This window comes from Bos grunniens, chromosome X (genome assembly GCF_055505025.1).
Source record: "Bos grunniens cultivar Pamir isolate PY7600 chromosome X, Bosgru_T2T1.0, whole genome shotgun sequence".
NCBI lineage: Eukaryota > Metazoa > Chordata > Mammalia > Artiodactyla > Bovidae > Bos > Bos grunniens.
The window spans coordinates 18,455,759-18,473,438 of NC_141194.1; the positions used below are offsets into that span (position 1 = coordinate 18,455,759).

At 38.9% G+C, this 17,680-nt stretch overlaps 1 protein-coding gene across 11 annotated transcripts in view; it reads left to right on the top strand.

Moving 5' to 3' along the window:
• Positions 1-17,680, top strand: part of MBTPS2 (membrane bound transcription factor peptidase, site 2) — a 46,818-nt gene that overhangs the window by 19,046 nt on the left and 10,092 nt on the right. For 4 of the 11 annotated variants that reach the window (XR_015158773.1, XR_015158774.1, XM_086387253.1 and 1 more), the window contains 4 exons: positions 7,711-7,829; positions 8,737-8,917; positions 16,938-17,032; positions 17,391-17,586. Coding sequence is in view for 9 of the 11 variants with exons in the window: in XM_086387253.1 (XP_086243379.1) it covers positions 7,711-7,829; positions 8,737-8,917; positions 16,938-17,032; positions 17,391-17,586 (591 nt within the window). In the remaining 2 variants the exon portion in view is untranslated. Of the gene's footprint in view, positions 1-2,107; positions 4,583-7,710; positions 7,830-8,736; positions 8,918-16,937; positions 17,033-17,390; positions 17,587-17,680 lie in introns of those variants that run through there. The other 7 variants (XM_086387257.1, XM_086387256.1, XM_086387258.1 and 4 more) reach the window with 4 other exon arrangements.

The following is a 17,680-nucleotide window of genomic DNA, read 5'->3' on the forward strand; positions in this document are numbered from 1 at the left end:
TGTCCAATTCTTTGCGACCCCGTGGACTGCAGCACGCCAGGCTTTCCTGCCCATCACCAACTCCCAGAGCCTGCTCAAACTCATGTCCATCAAGTCAGTGATGCCATCCAACCATCTCATCCTCTGTCGTCCCCTTCTCCTCCTGCCTTCAGTCTTTCCCAGTATCAGGGTCTTTTCCAATGAGTCAGTCTTCGCATGAGGTGGCCAAAGTATTGGAGTTTCAGCTTCAGCATTAGTCCTTCCAATGAATATTCAGGACTGATTTTCTTTAGGATGAACTGGTTTAATCTCCTTGCAATCCAAGGAGCAAGCGTCTTTTAATTTCATGGCTGCAGTCACCATCTTCGATGATTTTGGAGCCCAGGAAAATAAAGTCTGTCACTGTTTGAATTGTTTCCCCATCTTTTTGCCATGAAGTGATGGGACCAAGGGATTCTCAGGAGTCTTCTCCAACACCACAGTTCAAAAGCATCAATTCTTCCGCGCTCAACTTTATAGTCCAACTCTCACATCCATACATGACTACCGGAAAAACCATAGCTTTGACCAGATGGACCTTTATCTGCTAAGAATACTGCAGTGGGTAGCCATTCCCTTCTCCTGGGGATCTTCCCAACCCAGGGATTAAACCCCGGTCTCCTGCATTGCAGGCAGATTCTTTACCATCTGAGCCACTAGGGAAGCCCCATAATCAGTATGAAAATACACAAAAAGTGTAATAAATTAGAAAAAAAAAACTTTTAAATTCAAGAGTTCTTGGAAGAACAAAAGATTAAGCAATGGAGAAAACATTTATAGACAGAATTAGCAGTCAGATTGGGGAATGACAACTGATACAGAGAAATTTTAAACAATTATAAAAGTGTTCTTTCTTCATCTGCAAAAAATTTTCACAAACCTGGATAATTATTTTTTAAATAGCCTAAATTAACCCCAGCAGAAATAGAAAAAAAAAATTATAAATAGGATGATTACCACAGAAGAAATTAAGGAAGTTGAAGAATGGTCCTGAAAGTTCAATATGTAGAATTATTTCAAATCTTGAAGAAAAGATTTTTCTTTTCAATTCCAATTTAGCATAAACTTTCCAGATTACATATAGAAGGAAGCCAAGAATTTTTTTAAAGTTGGTGTACTAACACTGCTGTATCCTGTAAAGCACACAAAAAAATTCTATAGACAGTTGGTGCATGTAAACAACACAAAGATGGCTTAACATTAGGAAATGTTATATGTGAATGTGGTAAACACTGATTACCCTTAAGGGAAAAATATAACCTCAGCAGATATTGAAATGGGTATTTAATAAAATTCAATATCCATTAATGCTTAAAAAACAAAAATCTTTAGAAAAAGTGGAAATAGTTGGATATTTACTAATGGTATAAAACTTAAAAGCATTTCTATTAAAGCACTGGCCCCTAACCTTTTGGGAACCTGGGACCAGTTTTGTGGAAGACAAAAACCAGGGGTTGAGGGGTGGATATGGTTCAAATGGTAATGCAAGTGATGGACCAGTGCTAGTCTATGGCCCAGCACCTTGTATTAAAGGAAAAGACAGGCATTCCGACTATCACTGATATTGTTAAACGGTCTATAAATGTGGGTCGGTGCAATTAAAAAATTTTTTAGTGCAATTAAATTTAAAAAAAGCATAAATATTAGAAAAGGATAGGTCTTCTCCTCCCTCCCCCCTATCCCCGCCATACTCATACAGGTGGTGGAGTAGAAGGGGAGGGACAATGAAAATCAATGAAAATGAAACAAAAAATTATGCAGAGCCTGGTTGCTATACTCAAAAGAAGCACTTGCTTAGCACGCTAAGCAGCGCGGGTACGGGGGTGGGGGAGATGGCGCATGTGCGAGCGTACAACTGTGGGCACGTACTGGACTGTGGGCACGTACAACTGTGGGGCGCCTCAGCTTAGAAGCGCATGTGCAAGGTGCCCCAAAGCGCATGCGCAAGGTTCCCCAAAGCGCATGCGCGCTGCCAACCCAGGAGCACTTGCGCCTCGTCCGCGTCGTGCTCTGCAACCGCGCGCACTTTCTTGCAAAGCACGAGGTTTTCTCCTTTCGGCTTTTTTTTCCGCGGCCTTTTGGTCACCAGTCCGCTGATTAGTAGCCTCTGAAGAGCCCTCAGCCATGGACTCCCACGAGTCATTCTATGTCACAGAGGACCTGGAGTTGTATCCAGAGATCGTGGGGCTGCAGCAGGTGCAGCTGGCGCCCGTCACTGAGGAGAGCCTCTACGAGGAGACCGTCTGTGAGGAGACCGTCTGTAAGGAGACCGTCTGTGAGGAGACCGTCTATGAGGAGACCGTCTGTGAGGAGGCCGTCTATGAGGAGACCGTCTGTGAGGAGACCGTCTGTGAGGAGACCGTCTCTGTGGAGACCATGGGGACGGAGGCAATCATGGAATACAAGGATGTCACCGGCAATTGGTTCCATGGTGGCCACCACTATCCACCTCTGATTGCGCTGCAGCCTCTTTTTACAAGCAGTCCAGCCCAAGGGGACCGTGACCAAGAAATGGTCATGGTGCAGACGCGGGAGGAGGTTGTGACCTGCTGCCAAACCGAAAGCCTTCAGGCCAGTGACCAGACTTTCATCCCAGGCCTCGACGACAGCTACTTTGAGCAGACCTTGGCTCCTCTGTCAGGCTCCACGTCTTCCTCAGCCTGCAACTTCAGCAGGAAGCCCAGCGGCCGCGGCCAGAAACCCGACGGTAAGAAGGGTTACCCGGGCAGTGAGGCGACGGTGGGAAGCAGCTCCGAGGGAGGCCCTAAGAAGTGGGAGCAGAAGCAGGTCGAGATCCAAACCCTAGAGGGTCAGTTCTCTGTCACCATGTGGTCCGCAACCAATAAGAAAGACCCTGAGGCTGGACAGACTGAGAACTCAGTTCCTGATTATTCAGAGTACTTGACGGGTAAAAAACTGCCTCCTGAGGGAACTCCTGGTATTGATCTCTCAGATCCCAAACAACTGGCCGAATTTGCTAAAATGAAACCTAAAAATACTAAAGATGATGTGCCGAGAACAGTAGCTTGCCCTCACACAGGCTGCTTGAAGATGTTCAGGGATAGAGCTGCTTTGAAAAAACATATGCACACCCATGGTCCCAGAGTTCATGTCTGTGCAGAATGTGGCAAAGCTTTTGTTGAAGGCTCAAAATTGAAACGTCATCAACTGGTGCATACCGGAGAGAAGCCATTTCAGTGCACCTTTGAAGGCTGCGGAAAACGCTTTTCCCTAGATTTCAACCTGCGCACCCACGTGCGAATCCATACCGGAGATAGGCCCTACGTGTGCCCTTTCAGTTGCTGTAATAGAAGGTTTTCTCAGTCAACTAACCTGAAATCTCATATCTTAACACATACTAAGAATAAAAATAGCAAGTAAAAAGAAGGGAAGACTCTTCTCAGGCTCGGAAAGTGTCTTCCAGTTGTGTAATTGAAAATGAATATGCCTCTCTTTCGTAGACTGTTTCTAGAAAAGAATTTTGTGACTGACTCCAGTATATCTAAGGGTTAAGTTTTGATAGATTTAGTAAAAATAAAATTAAAAGGTTAAAAAAAAAGGACAAAAAAAGAAAAGAAAAAAAAAGTAATTCTTCATATAACATTGTTAAGAAGTTCTGTCTTGTTCTGTAGTTTTGTCTTGTTCTGTAAAACCACTTGAAAAATAGGATTTTGTAATGCTTGCTCGTGGATCTCACATCAAAAGACTGTTCTTTAAAAAAAGAAAAGACTGTTCTTTATCCAACTGTGATAAAAATGGGACTTTTCACATTACTTTAAAATGAAGTTTTGCCTATTGTTTGAATTTTTGAAGTTCTGTATTTTCTAAATGTTCATGTTTATATTTTTTAAGAATATGTTTAGTACTAAAAAAAAAAGAATATGCTTAGTAGTTCTGTGTATAGTTTTTCTGGAAGTAGATAACTTTGCTTGCAGGTTTTCTTCAAATGAGTAAACTGCTGCTGCTGCTAAGTCGCTTCAGTCGTGTCCGACTCTGTGCGACCCCATAGACGGCAGCCCACCAGGCTCCCCCGTCCCTGGGATTCTCCAGGCAAGAAAGTGGGTTGCCATATCCTTCTCCAATGCCTGAAAGTGAAAAATGAAAGCGAAGTCGCTCGGTGGTGTCTGACTCTTCGCCACCCCATGGACTGCAGCCTACCAGGCTCCTCCATCCATGGGATTTTCCAGGCAAGAGTACTGGAGTGGGGTGCCATTGCCTTCTCCGAAAAAAACTTATATAGGTTTTGTTTGCTATCTTAATTTTGGTTGTATTCTTTGACATTAATGAATGTTACATAACAGTGTTTTAACTGCATTGAATTAGTAGTTTTGAATATTAGGTAAGTTGTAGTAGTCAGTTTAAACCTGTTTTAGTCTTTTTACTCCCCCCGCTCCCCAAATACTGCCAGGTACTGTTGTTTAGTCCTTTCTTTGCCTGTTCAGTTAGGGAATGGTGCTCAGCTGTGGAATACATTGTGTACGTAATGACTCTTTTACCATTTGGTGTGTAAATCCTTTATAATAGACAAAGCAAAAAATAAAAATACCTGTTCTAAAGAAAAAAACTTGTCTTTATAAGTATTGTAGCTAGAAAATAGAGAAAATGGGGAGGGTGCTAGTGGCATCTGGTGGGTGGGTAGAGGCCAGGGTTGCTACTAAACATTTTACAACGCACAGGTCAGTCCCCTACAACAAAGAATTATCTGGCCCAAAGTGCCAGTAGTGCCACTGTTGAGAAACCTGGCTCCAGAGAAAGCAAAAACGGTAACAAAAATTCATTTGGTGCACTGAAAAGCAAATCATTAATGAACAAGAGGTTGTTTAAACAAAGGAAATAAAGGTACCCACATTGCAACTTAGCCATCACTGGAAATCTGAAATCTAGCAGGGTGGTCTGGTACCAGCTGCATCCCTGAAAAGAGATAGGAGGCTCCCCAGAGGGTCAAAGAATCAGTGCTGCTATGTGCCCCTCTGAGTGTTGCTTGGATGAGAAGAGCCAGGGTTGTATGGTGGGGTCATCCTGATAAAGAAGAGGTAGGGTACAACATTTAGGGAGTTCTGTTGGACTGTACCATCGTGAGGAGAAAGCTGAATATAGCACATGGTAGTGGTGGCAAATCTAATCAGTGGGGATGGATTTTTGTGAAATTGTGGGACTAGCAACAGGGTGTGGGGTGGTGGGAGGGGTGGAATAGCTGTATTCCTAAATTAGTTTCACTAGGGTAAATTCCAGTGGGTCAAAGAATCAGAGGGTTTTGTTTGTTTGTTTGGTCTTAATTTTGTTTTTTAAGTGATCTATGAAAGCAATACAAAAGAACACAGATCTTCTACAATCTTGAACTGGGAATAAATGAGCCATTTGACCACACCAAAATTTAAAATATATGCATAGGCAAAACTATAAACCTAGCCAAACAAACTGGAGGAAATGATCAAAATACCTCATATAGAAGACCAAATTCCTCAATGTATGTATTACAAATAATAATACATATCAATTCATTTTTTTAAAAATTCAAAAAATGCAAACTGACAATGGATAAAAGTAAGCAATTCTCAAACAACAATATAACCATTTAATAACCATGAAAAATGTACGAACTCATTCATATTTAAAGAAATAGAAATCAAAACAAAGATTTTACTTTTCACCTGGCAGATAACAGTCTAAAATTATGATAGCATCCAGTGTTGTTTAGAGGGTGGGGAAACATGACAATTATAAGAATATAATGCAGACTTGGAGGTTAACTTTAATGCATATATTTTTGACCCAACAATTCCATTTTTGTATAATTGTCCATACCTTCAGAGATGTGATCTTAATCAGATGCATAACATCATGAGCAAAGTTGTTGCAACACTGTGTGAAAAAGTTAAGATAGCCTAAGTGATCATTAGTAGGGAACCTTATTAATAAGTCAATATGTTTTTTAAAAAATAGATTACTCTGTAGTGGATATAAGGAATAGGTTAGATATGAATGTGCAGATAAGGGAAAAGTCAAAAGTATATAAATGAAAAAGCAAAACACAGTTTCAGATAAATAGCTTGATACCATTGGTGTTTTTATTTATTTATTTTTTTAATTTTTTTTCATTGATGTTTTTAAAACATGTCTGTGTATAAAACAGAAAGGATTGTTTACCCAATTATGTCTTGGGCTAGAGGAACATCTTGAAATGTACATGAAACATATATTATTAGCTAGAAATCTGGCTGCTGTAATACCTAAAAATAACAGTGACTTAAACACTCATAAAACATTAGAGATGTAAGTAGTTCAATGCTGATAATGGTAATTCTATGATCTGGAGGACTGAAGCGCTTTCTATCTTAGCTTTACGATTTCCCGTGTGCAGCTTCTGTGTCGTACACTCAAGTTTAGCTCCATTATAGCTACATTCCAACCAGTAAGACAATTCCCATCACCTCTGCTCGCATCCTTTTGCTGAAGTACAGTCATATGGCCACAGTCCCCTTAGATCTGGGCGATATCTTTAAGTTACATTTCTATCATTACAGGACACTGGTGCTGTCAGCCTCCTAGGGATGTTTGGAATGTGTGGGGTGGGGGACGTTGGTTGGTTGTCTCGGTGACATATATATGATATATATCCTGTATTGTAAGGGGCAAGACCTGCACACCTAAGAATCACACTGCCCAGAGAGCTGATATTTCCTCCACCCTGCCCCATAAGAAAAACTGTACTAGAGAGCGAGGATTGGTATGGGAGGGGCTGTTACACGGTGGTATGCTAGTGAATGTTTAGCATATAGCCCAAAGGAAAGGGTGGAAAGTGAAGTCGCTCAGTCGTGTCCGACTTTTGCAACCCCATGGACTGTAGCCTGTCAGGCTCCTCCGTCCATGGGACTTTCAAGGCAAGAGTGCTGGAGTGGATCGCCATTTCTTTCTCCAGGGGATCTTCCCGACCCAGGAATCGAACCAGGGTCTCTCGCACTGCGGGCAGACGCTTCACCGTCTGAGCCACCAGGGAAGCCCCGGAGGGAAGGGTGGAAACCTCTGATAAACCAGCATTTGCTCATGTCTGTAGTATAAATACTCCCACCACGGCCAATTCGAAGGCACCAAGTGGTGCCTCCTAGTGGAGGAATTGGTTAAAGAGGCCCCGTCAGCTGTGGCAAGCTGGTAGGAGCAGGCTCCAGCACAACACTCAATTCTCCGATCTCTATAGAGATGGTGGAGATAGTTTATAGTCTTGATGTAAGATACATACCCCAGTTCAGCAAGAATGTTTTTTACTGCATCATAACTTTTATTTGATAGCTCTAAAGTTCCTTTCAAAGATCACAAGTATGTTTAAATGAATACATAACATTTTCTGAAAAAAAGCTATGGTAAGTAGAAGATACTCTATTCAGTATATGCACATACACACCCCTTTACATAGGTAATAAATGTATATATATTGAGAGAGAATGTAGACTCTAACAGTGTTAAATCGTATTAGCATGTGGTCTTCCTAGTGTTGAATTAACATAGTCATTTTAGATTTCAGTATTTGAAATTAAAGAAGCTTATAACTGAACATGTCTTCTGTACTAATAAATTGATCTATCTGCCTCACAGCTGCTTCTGGTGACTTTCCTAATATATCAGAATGCCTAGGTGTAATGAAATACAACTACCCTGCCCCTGGTTGAACTTACTCTTTTTGTTCCCTCTTTTCAGGTATCTGGCATAATTTCATCCTTGCACTCCTGGGTATTTTAGCTCTTATTCTCCTTCCTGTAATTCTCTTGCCGTTTTACTACACTGGAGTTGGGGTGCTTATCACTGAAGTTGCTGAGGTAAATGATAAGTTGTCTGGGGTATTCCACCAGATTTTGTGAAGTAACACTTAGCATTTTATGTCAGGAACTTTTATTCAAATTCCTCTCATGCACAGAATGTTCAGTTTTTCCTAAAGAAATTACGGTAATCCTTTCGAAGAAATAGTTTTGTGAAACACACTGGCTCTTTTAAAATACTGAAAATTGTTTCTGTTCTGAGTTACAAGAATGATATCAAGATTTTCTACCTGTAATTTGTTGATAAAATGCATCATTTACCTTTACTGTTTGTTTCATAATTGTGCTTTTGAGTCAAATGTCTTTACTCCTGAAAAGTAAGAAAGATGAAACCTAAGCTAGCCAGCCAGAACATTTCATGGGAGTTTTAAGTTATTAATGTCTTCAACTCTGTCTTTCACTCCCTTAGACTACTATGATGGTATCAAGTCATCTCTTCACACTTTGGGAAGAGAAAAATTACGTTTGTGAGCAACTGACTCACATACTGATATACTCACTATGCTGACAGTATTGTCTGCATATTTGGGACTGTTTAGATAAGGTCTTGTCTTATCATTTTCTCCCTTGGTGATATAGGAAAATGAAGGCATTCTGGCAACCACTTTCACAAAAAAATTTTAATTAGCAGCTTGGGAAAAACTGTCATTTTAATCTTAACTGTTGGTGAGTGAGGTTTGTTTGTTTTTTCAGTTGCAAAAAATTCAAAATCTTAGTCAAGTACGAAAAGTATAATTGTTGGGTTTTATTTTGTTATTTTTCTAGGACTATGCATCATGGATTCAAAGCTGGATTGTTTTTGCATTATTCAAAACTTTCTACTTAATTCAGTGTCTTTATTATTTGCTCAGATTAATCATAGCTTGTCTTCACACATTTTCTGATTTGGTTCTGCCCTCTTACCAAGGACTCACCTGCAATTGGACCCAGAGGCCTTTTTGTGGGAGACCTTGTCACCCATCTACAGGATTGTCCTGTTACCAATGTACAAGACTGGAATGAATGTCTGGATACCATCACCTATGAGCCCCAAATTGGTTACTGTATAAGTGCATCAACTTTGCAGCAGTTAAGCTTCCCAGTTAGAGGTATGTATATTTTCTCAGTATGATATAATTTAGGACTGCAAGCAGTAGTCCTTGCCATTCATTAATTCTTAGATTATGTGTGTAGATTTATTTTGTTCTAACTTCCTTAAAACAAATCAGTAAAGTAATAATAGGCCTAAACGAGTAAACATCCTTCTTGGTAAATTAGATAATAATATGTATGTTTTGTCTATTATATTTTGTTGTTGAACTTCTAACGAATTTCATCTTTGATTTTCAGAACTCTAGGATCTAATTCAGCATTTAGATAACACTTGTGTTTAGTCAGCATTCAAGCTCAAACATAACCAATTAACTAAATTTCAGTAATTAAATACCCTTGTGCTATGTGGATGGTGGCATGTCCAAAGCTATTTGGGATATGGTTTTTTCATGTGGCAGGTGTCCAGAGAAAATCATCTTGATGTCCAAAAATACTTCCTGAAGTCAGATCTGTTGTTCTGTCTAATAGGCAACAGGGTGAAGCAAGTTTACTTTCAGAAGCTGCCAAATGTATTTTTAGCTCTTCCATCTCTGGAAAATCGGTCTCCCAACTCTTAATACAAAACCCTGGGGATCCAAATCATTGAAAGTGTTGGAAAGCACAAATTATACTCACATTTTTAAATCAAGAAATGCTTGAGTACTTTTACATATCTACTGGGGTTAAGAAATATGATTAATTATTAAAAATAATTTTATTAAAGTGCCATGTGCAAAGTGGCAAAGTAGTAAGAACTGGTTTAAATTTTTTTTCATATGTAATCTTCCATGTATAACCTATTATTTAAGATTAATTTTTATTTGTTTGGCACACTGGGTCTTAGTTGTGGCACACAATATCTTTAGTTGCTGCATGCAAACTCAGTTGGAGCATGTGGGATCTAGTTTCCCCACCAGAGATTGAACTCGGGACCCCTTCATTGGGAGCTTGGACTCTTAGCCACTGAAACACCAAGTCCCTCTACCCATTTTTAAGAGCTCTTTTTATTGCAAAAACTTTTCACACATAAATAAATGTTAAGAAAGTAGTATAGGGAATTCCCTGGAGGTCCAGTGGTTAGGACTCCATGCTTTCACTGCTGAGGATGTGGGTTCAATCCCTGTTGGGGAAACCAAGATCCTGCATGTCTTGCTGTGAGGGCAAAAAGAAAGAGGGAGAGTAATATAAATGAAACCTCATGCATCCTTCTCCCAGCTTCAGCAATTATCAACACTTTGCCAATTTTTTCATCCAGCCTGTCCACCTTTAAAGGAAATATTTGAAAGCACATTCCAGGTATCCTGTGATTTCATTCATAAACCTTAGCATATCTTTAATAGATGATGACCTTTTAGACATGACCACAGTACTATTATTACACCTAACAAAATTAACAATAATTCCTAATATCTAATTGGTATTCACTCTTCCCTGTTTTTTTTTTCTTTTTTACAGTTGGTTTCGGTTGGATGGTATGTCTTTTAAGTTATAACAATTCCCTCTGACACTTTAAAAAAAATCATTTGTTAAAGAAACTGAGTCATTTGTTTTGTCAAATTTATCATTAACATGTTCAAGTATCCCCCACATTTCCTATAGGAGGTAGTTAGGTCTAGAGACTTGATTAGACTCAGCATCCATTTTTGACAAGGGCAAAAATACCTAGGTAGCACTCAGTACTTCAAATTGCATCTCATGTTTTTCCATGTATTGCATCTTTTCAAATGGGTATGTAATCCACAGTATCTTCTTCTGTAAGAGAAGAATCCATTATTTCATACTTAAGTCCTTTATCATTTTCCTCAAGTTTGTCTAAATTTGGTATAACTAGTATTGAATTACCAAAGCCAAAATGACATTGTTATCAAATAAAATTTCTCTCCAATAGAATCGTTTTATTTAGGATATCTGTGTTTCAATGTTTATAGTTAGTCTTTTCCTGGCAGACAGAATGGAAGTGAAATTTTTCTTGAAATACTCCAGAGTTCTTTCCTTATTAATTTTTTGAGTATTTCACTATTATGGATCCTATGCTACATTTTGGAGGTATTTACTTAAAAACCCAAAGCAGGTATTACTCTTACCACACTCCCACACTAATAAAAAAAAAAATCAATCCCCAAATAATAGTTCTTCAGTATATATTTCATCTCCTTAGAAGTGACTGTATTAGGATACTTGTTGATTTTATATTGTGACTGTATCTGATAAACCTGTACCTTCATTTAATCATTTTTTAATGGAGTGCCTATACTTAGCCAGATTGTAGAAATCTTAATGACTGTAAATATAACTTAAAATAATATACTAGATTAATTTAAATGACAGGTTTGACCCCTGGAGCTATGGACTTTTAGAAAGCTATGGATTGATATTGTTTTACATGTATCTAGGTACATTTGTTACCATACATTATAATTGAGAGCATAAATATAGCCAAATATGGTAATATAAGATAACCTATATTCCAAAAGTAATTGATACTCAATTTAGAATAAAATTAGGTATGCACAATTAAAATTTTAAGAATTTATACCACTTCAAAACAGTAAAGCCACTTGGAAAAGATCTGACCCTGAAAGAGCCCATAAGCTGTCCCAGCCAATCATTTCTGGCCTTACTTCATACCCTGACTTTCCTAGGTGTATTATTAGATTTTTAAAGCTATTCCCTAAGATATTAAGCATACTAAATGTTCTCCTTTAAATGTTAACAGGTGGATTTCTGGCAAATTTTTAAAAACGTGGTTAACCTACATGAAATGACCATTCATTTTATGAAATTGTTGGGACCTTCTGTTTTTCTTTGGTCGATCCTTTCCTTTTTTATTTTTAAACATTAACCTGCTAACCTAGGAGCGGCATCAACAGAGCCAAGGCTGGTTTTATTCTACATCTGCCCTTGGTGCATGGAGTAAGCCTAATGAGCTTGTCCCATACACTCCTTAGAGATTGAATGGCCTTTCCAGGAAGCCCCAGAAAGGACACTGGGTGAGGGCTTGGAGATCTTTGTACCTAGAATAGATCTCTTCTTTCATTCTGAGTCAGAACAGAACAAACTTTTCCCCTATTCATATTCAAAGTGAAAGTGAAGTCCCTCAGTTGTGTCCGACCCTCAGCGACCCCATGGACTCAGACTACCAGGCGGCTCCATCCATGGGATTTTCCAGGCAATAGTACTGGAGTGGGTTGCCATTGCCTTCTCCAATGCATGAAAGTGAAAAGTGAAAGTGAAGTCGCTCAGTCGTGTCCAACCCTCAGCGACCCCATGGACTGCAGCCTTCCAGGCTCTTCTGTCCGTGGGATTTTCCAGGCAAGAGTACTGGAGTGGGGTGCCATTGCCTTCTCCAATTCATGTTCAAACCTCTGCTTAATTTAGGATTGCCATGTATCCATATGCCATTAGTTCCATTTGAATGGAACTAAAAGTTACAGACAAGAACTAGTTTGGTTCTTTTGGGGGACATATTTTTGGCCTCACTGTATGGCATGTTAGTTCCACAAGCGGGAGTTGTACCCGCACTGTCTACAGTAGAAGCACAGAGTCTTCACCACTGGACCACCGGGGAAGTCCCTTTGGACTATTTTCTAACAAGTAGCTTACATTCTCTTTCTTTAGTTTGAGGGGACACTCTTCATATATGCCTAAAGCTAAGTTCATTTTTTCTTTTTTGTAAGTGTTGTCTTGAGTAAGAAAGGCTACTAAGTCCAGCATTTGAGCTGCATTTTTAAAAAGCGTGAGATTGAATACTAAAGGCAACTACTACCTAAAATTAATCTATGAGCCCAGACTCCTGCAGCCTCTTTGAATAACCTATATTCCTGTTCAGAGGAGGTGAGGGCATATACGTATAACTGCCTGGCAAAGGGAGTGTTGTCCTATATTATGCATCTTTAACTGAAGTGAGAAAAGACCATTCCTGACCTGGTTTAAGATAATGTAAGGAAAACTCTGGAAATCTTTTCCATACAATTTGAGTACCCAGATTGTTTTTATGCCCAAATCTCTCATGTTCGGAGAAAAAGTATATGTTCTCCCATTGTGAGTATCAAGGTAGGGTCAAGGTTTCTTTGCTCTTATCCATTGAAAAGAGAGAGTGTGTGTATGTGTGTTTATAATTTTTTTAACTGTTTTTTACTAGGTGGTGCTGGTATAAATTCTACTATAAAACTAAGAATAAATAGGTTTGCCTGCCTATATTGGAACTCTAGTTACAGTTAAATATTTATTAAACTAGGGTAAGAAAATTGTTCAGTTCATTTTAGTGATGTAGAAAGTAGTGAAGACTGTTAACTATAGACTGGAAAAGTTTCTTCCTTCCAACCTTATTCCAAAATAACCTCTGGTTTAGACCATCCTTTGAAGACTAGACTATATCTACAAGTATCTTAGGGTACATTCAAAATATACAGGTTCTCCCTGTAGTGGAATTGTGAAACTAATCTGGACTTAATTTTCCTAGTTGTTTCCCCATCTGGGGAGATGTAAGGGACAATTCTAATCTCCTAGAGTTAAATTGAAGCCAAGAAAGCTTCTGGGACTTCCCATTGCATTCTCTCTCTCTTTTTTTTTTTTGGCGGGGGTGGGGGGGCGGGCGCTGCATGGCTTATGGAATCTTAGTTCCCCAGTCAGGGATTGAACCTGAGCCGCCCACAACGGAAGCACGGAATCTTAACCACTGGACCACCAAGGAAGTCCCCCCACTGCAGTCTTGAATGTGCCTTCCAATGTAGAATTGAATAAGTCTCTCGTGTTGATGTGTGTGTGCATGCTCAGTGGTGTTTGACTCTTTGCGACCCCATGGAGTATAACCTGCCAGGCTCTTCTGTCCATGGGAGTTCCCAGACAAGAATACTGGAGTGGGTTGCCATTTCCTTCTCCAGGGGATCTTCCCAACCCAGGGATCGAACCCATGTCTCCTGCTTGGCAAGCAGATTTTTTACCACTAAGCCACCTGGAAGGCCCCTCATGTTGATAGCAGTATAGTAATGTGAAAATTACCTTTGGCATCCCTGTCGTATAGGTTAAGAATTGAGTCACAAAAATTAAGTGACTTGTCCTTTAATGTGACCCAGTAGAAAAGATTGTAAAATAAAAAATATTTTTAAACATTTATATTTTTTAAATTAATAAACAGATATGTCACAGTTTACTTCTCACATGATAACAAACTATTAAACTCTTTAAATGGAAAATTCCATATTTCAGGAGGTACTTCATCTTGTCAGGGCAGCCACAGCCATTGATTTGTGTTTTGATTGGATTAATCACCATAAGAAGAAGCCTTAACCCAGAGGTCACATATTAGTGATACTGTAGGGGCCAAATCCAGCCTTGGCAAATGTGTATGATTTGACTTCCTTGGCAGTCCAGTGGTTAAGACTCCACACTACCACTGCAGGGGGCATGGGTTCAATCCCTGGTCAGGGAACTAAGATCTCACATGCCTTGAAGCCCAGCCAAAAAAAGAAAGAAGTTTCTCATGAAAGTCCAGACTTTGTATTTCTCTTGAAATAAAATGGATCATCTCTTGACCCTCAGTCCCAAGTGAAGTGGCCCGGCTGCTTACCCTACTTAGAACAGGATATGTATTCTCTAATTCATCACAGTCCCCACCATTTCCAATTTTTTCCACATACTATCCACTTAATATATTTGATACTTGCTTGGCCCCTTTAAGCTTGTTATTAGACATGCCATATCAACAGTGATATCAAATTATTGACTTTCAATTCTCTATTGCTGACACTCCTCCATGAAAAGCTAAGTATCAAGCATCAGAGGTAAATTTTTAAAAATCATTACTGATACAAAGGCAAGTAGTATAGAACATCATCTATGTATTCAGTGCATATTGAGCTGTCCACCTTACATAAAATACTGAGAAACCTTTCCTTCATAGACCTTACAGTCTAGTCAAAGAAATAGACCATGTGCACATTACAGTACAAGGTTAAATATAAAGAATGATGAGAGATATTGGGAGTTGTGAGAGTTGATGGCATTTGGTCTTGACTGAAAAGATGAGGACAGGTTTCATAGCAGCAACTCTTAAGCTGGTCCTCAACAGTGAGTTTAATTTCAAGAGACTGTTATAAATTAATCTTGGCACCACAGATCAGGGAACTGCTAATGATTTGGTTCAGCAAGAGAAGAGTATGAGATAAGGTGATCAAAAAAAAAAAGTAGAATTCTTTGTTTTAGGCTATGAAGTTTAGACTTTATTTGGAAGCAATGCAGGGTCTTTGAAAATTTAAATTATTAAATAGAAGAGCTACATTCTCAGAGTTTTACATTGGAAGGTTAATCTGAAGCATTCAGTATCTAGGACAAGTTTATAAATGAAGTAGGTGGTAAAATAGTTGCATTAAAATTCTCTTCAAATGGGTCAAGTGAGAAAGAATTGAAGTCTACCCTTTAGTGGGAATAGATAAAGAGAAGAATAATGAGGTAAATATTGGTGTGACTTGGCAACTGATTAGAGAGCATACTGAGGACTTTTGCCTGGATTGATTTCTTTTTTTAATTCTAAACACCTTTTTACCTTAGAGTTTACCATTAGGGCTGATGAGTGATTATAGGCACGAGTTTGTGCCATTAGATGCTCATAGTTTGCTTTCATATTTTATATATTACTCATCACCCAGAATTTAAATACCCATTCAGTTATGGTAAGAAGACAAAGCAAAACCACCCGCACAGCCAGCCATTGCAGAGGAGAAATTGGTGCATCTGTTAGTTTACTTCACCTGTGTTTTGCTCTTGGTGTTGGCAACAATTCATGTTTAAGGAGATCCAATCTAATCAAATAATCTAGAAAAGAAAGATTTAAAAACAAAAAATCTTTGCCTGAAATAAAAAATCCTTATAAAGTCAAATTGCATATCAACAACCATTTTCATGCTAGTACTCCTGAAGACACTCTTGTTAATAGGAAAGCTTTTTGTAGTATTGGAAATCAGGCATAACATTACTCTCTCTTCTTCAGCATATCTGAGTATGGTCGTATGTACATAAAAATCTGAGTTTAATTGGTCCTCGTGGTTGTTTAGTTGCTATGTCATGTCTGACTCTTTGTGACCCAATGGACTGTAGGCCACCAGGCTTCTCTGTCCATGGGATTCTCCAGCCAAGAATACTGAAGTGGGTTGCCATTTTCTTCTCCAGGGGATCATCCCAACCCCACGGGATCGAACCCACATCTCCTGCATTGCAGGCAAATTCTTTACCACTGAACCACCTGGGGAGCCCTTAATTGGCCCTTGCCACACATCAGTTTTGCTCTACAAGTTTGATGTGCTGAATGCAGGAAACCTTCCAAAATAAATGGATAGGAAAAAAAATTCTGTCCCAGCTGTATGAGTGATTTAACTTCCTTATTCTCCCCTAGATACAGTGAAGCAGCCTACCAAAGAACTTGAAAAAATAAATGATTAATGGGAATGGTTGCCCTTTTTCCATTGCCTTCCAAGAATAACTGGGTTACTAGTATGCGGGCAAATATGTGCACATCTGTGTGGTCAATTTGGACTGCCCCGCTTCTGTAGGGAAAACCTGAAGATAAGCCTGGAGATGGAATAGATATTTGATGTGATAGAGATGTCCTTCAGGATGAGAGTCTCTTAGGCTCCTCTTGCTCACTCTGCTAACACCACAGTGCAGGAGTTCTATAGTGATACTGGATCAACAGCATTAGGTCATCTAAAAGTAGCTCATTAAGTATTTGTGCTTGACCGGCTGGAGTTACTGCAAAACCTACTGAGACCCTGGAACTCCAGCTTTATGAGTGGGTAAGTTTATGTGAAGACAACTAAGCTGTGGTCATTGCTGCTTCTTGATTCAAATTGGATGTATCTCTTTTTGTAATGTAAAATCAAACTCTGCAGCAAGTAGCCAACAGTCTGGACTGTCAGTTATACAGTTGTTTCTGAGTTCATATGCATTTTACTTAATTCTTTTTGTCTTGGAAGCAAATGTACTTCTGTGCATTGTGTACTTCTTTTAATAACAGATTTTAATAAACCATTTCTCTTTAAGCGTACAAACGGCTAGACGGTTCGACTGAATGCTGTAACAATCACAGCCTTACAGATGTTTGCTTTTCCTATAGAAATAATTTTAATAAGCGTTTGGTAAGTTGTCCTTGAAACAGTCTTGATTGCCTGATATAATTATATAATCATGTAGAACTAAAATGGAATCCTTGAAAACATTGCCCGTTTGGTTTATACCATTTTATTAAGATCTCTACATTTCACATGTCATATTTCATCTGAGAATCTTTAAAACATTTATAATAATAATATCTTATTTGGCCAGAGTAGAATAATTGAATCTAATTTATAGTAGATATACATGAATGGCATTTCCTTTATTGAACTTCATTCCTAATATGGTTGGTGACATGAAAAATATTGAAAGAATTTAACTTGGTGTTTTGCTTGTTAATGAATCATTTTTAGTATGGACTAATTGATGTTCTGTCCCTAGCATACATGTCTACCTGCCCGGAAAGCAGTTGAAGCCACCCAAGTTTGTAGAACCAATAAAGACTGTAAGAAAAGCTCAAGTTCAAGTTTCTGTATAATACCTTCTTTGGAAACTCATACGCGCTTAATAAAAGTGAAACACCCACCTCAAATTGATATGTTATATGTAGGACATCCGCTGCACCTTCACTACACAGGTGGGTTTTATTGTGGTAGACCCTCAGAACATTGCTATAATGGCCTATATTCTCACTGGTAGAGACTCAGTACACACCTTGCATTAATTTCATT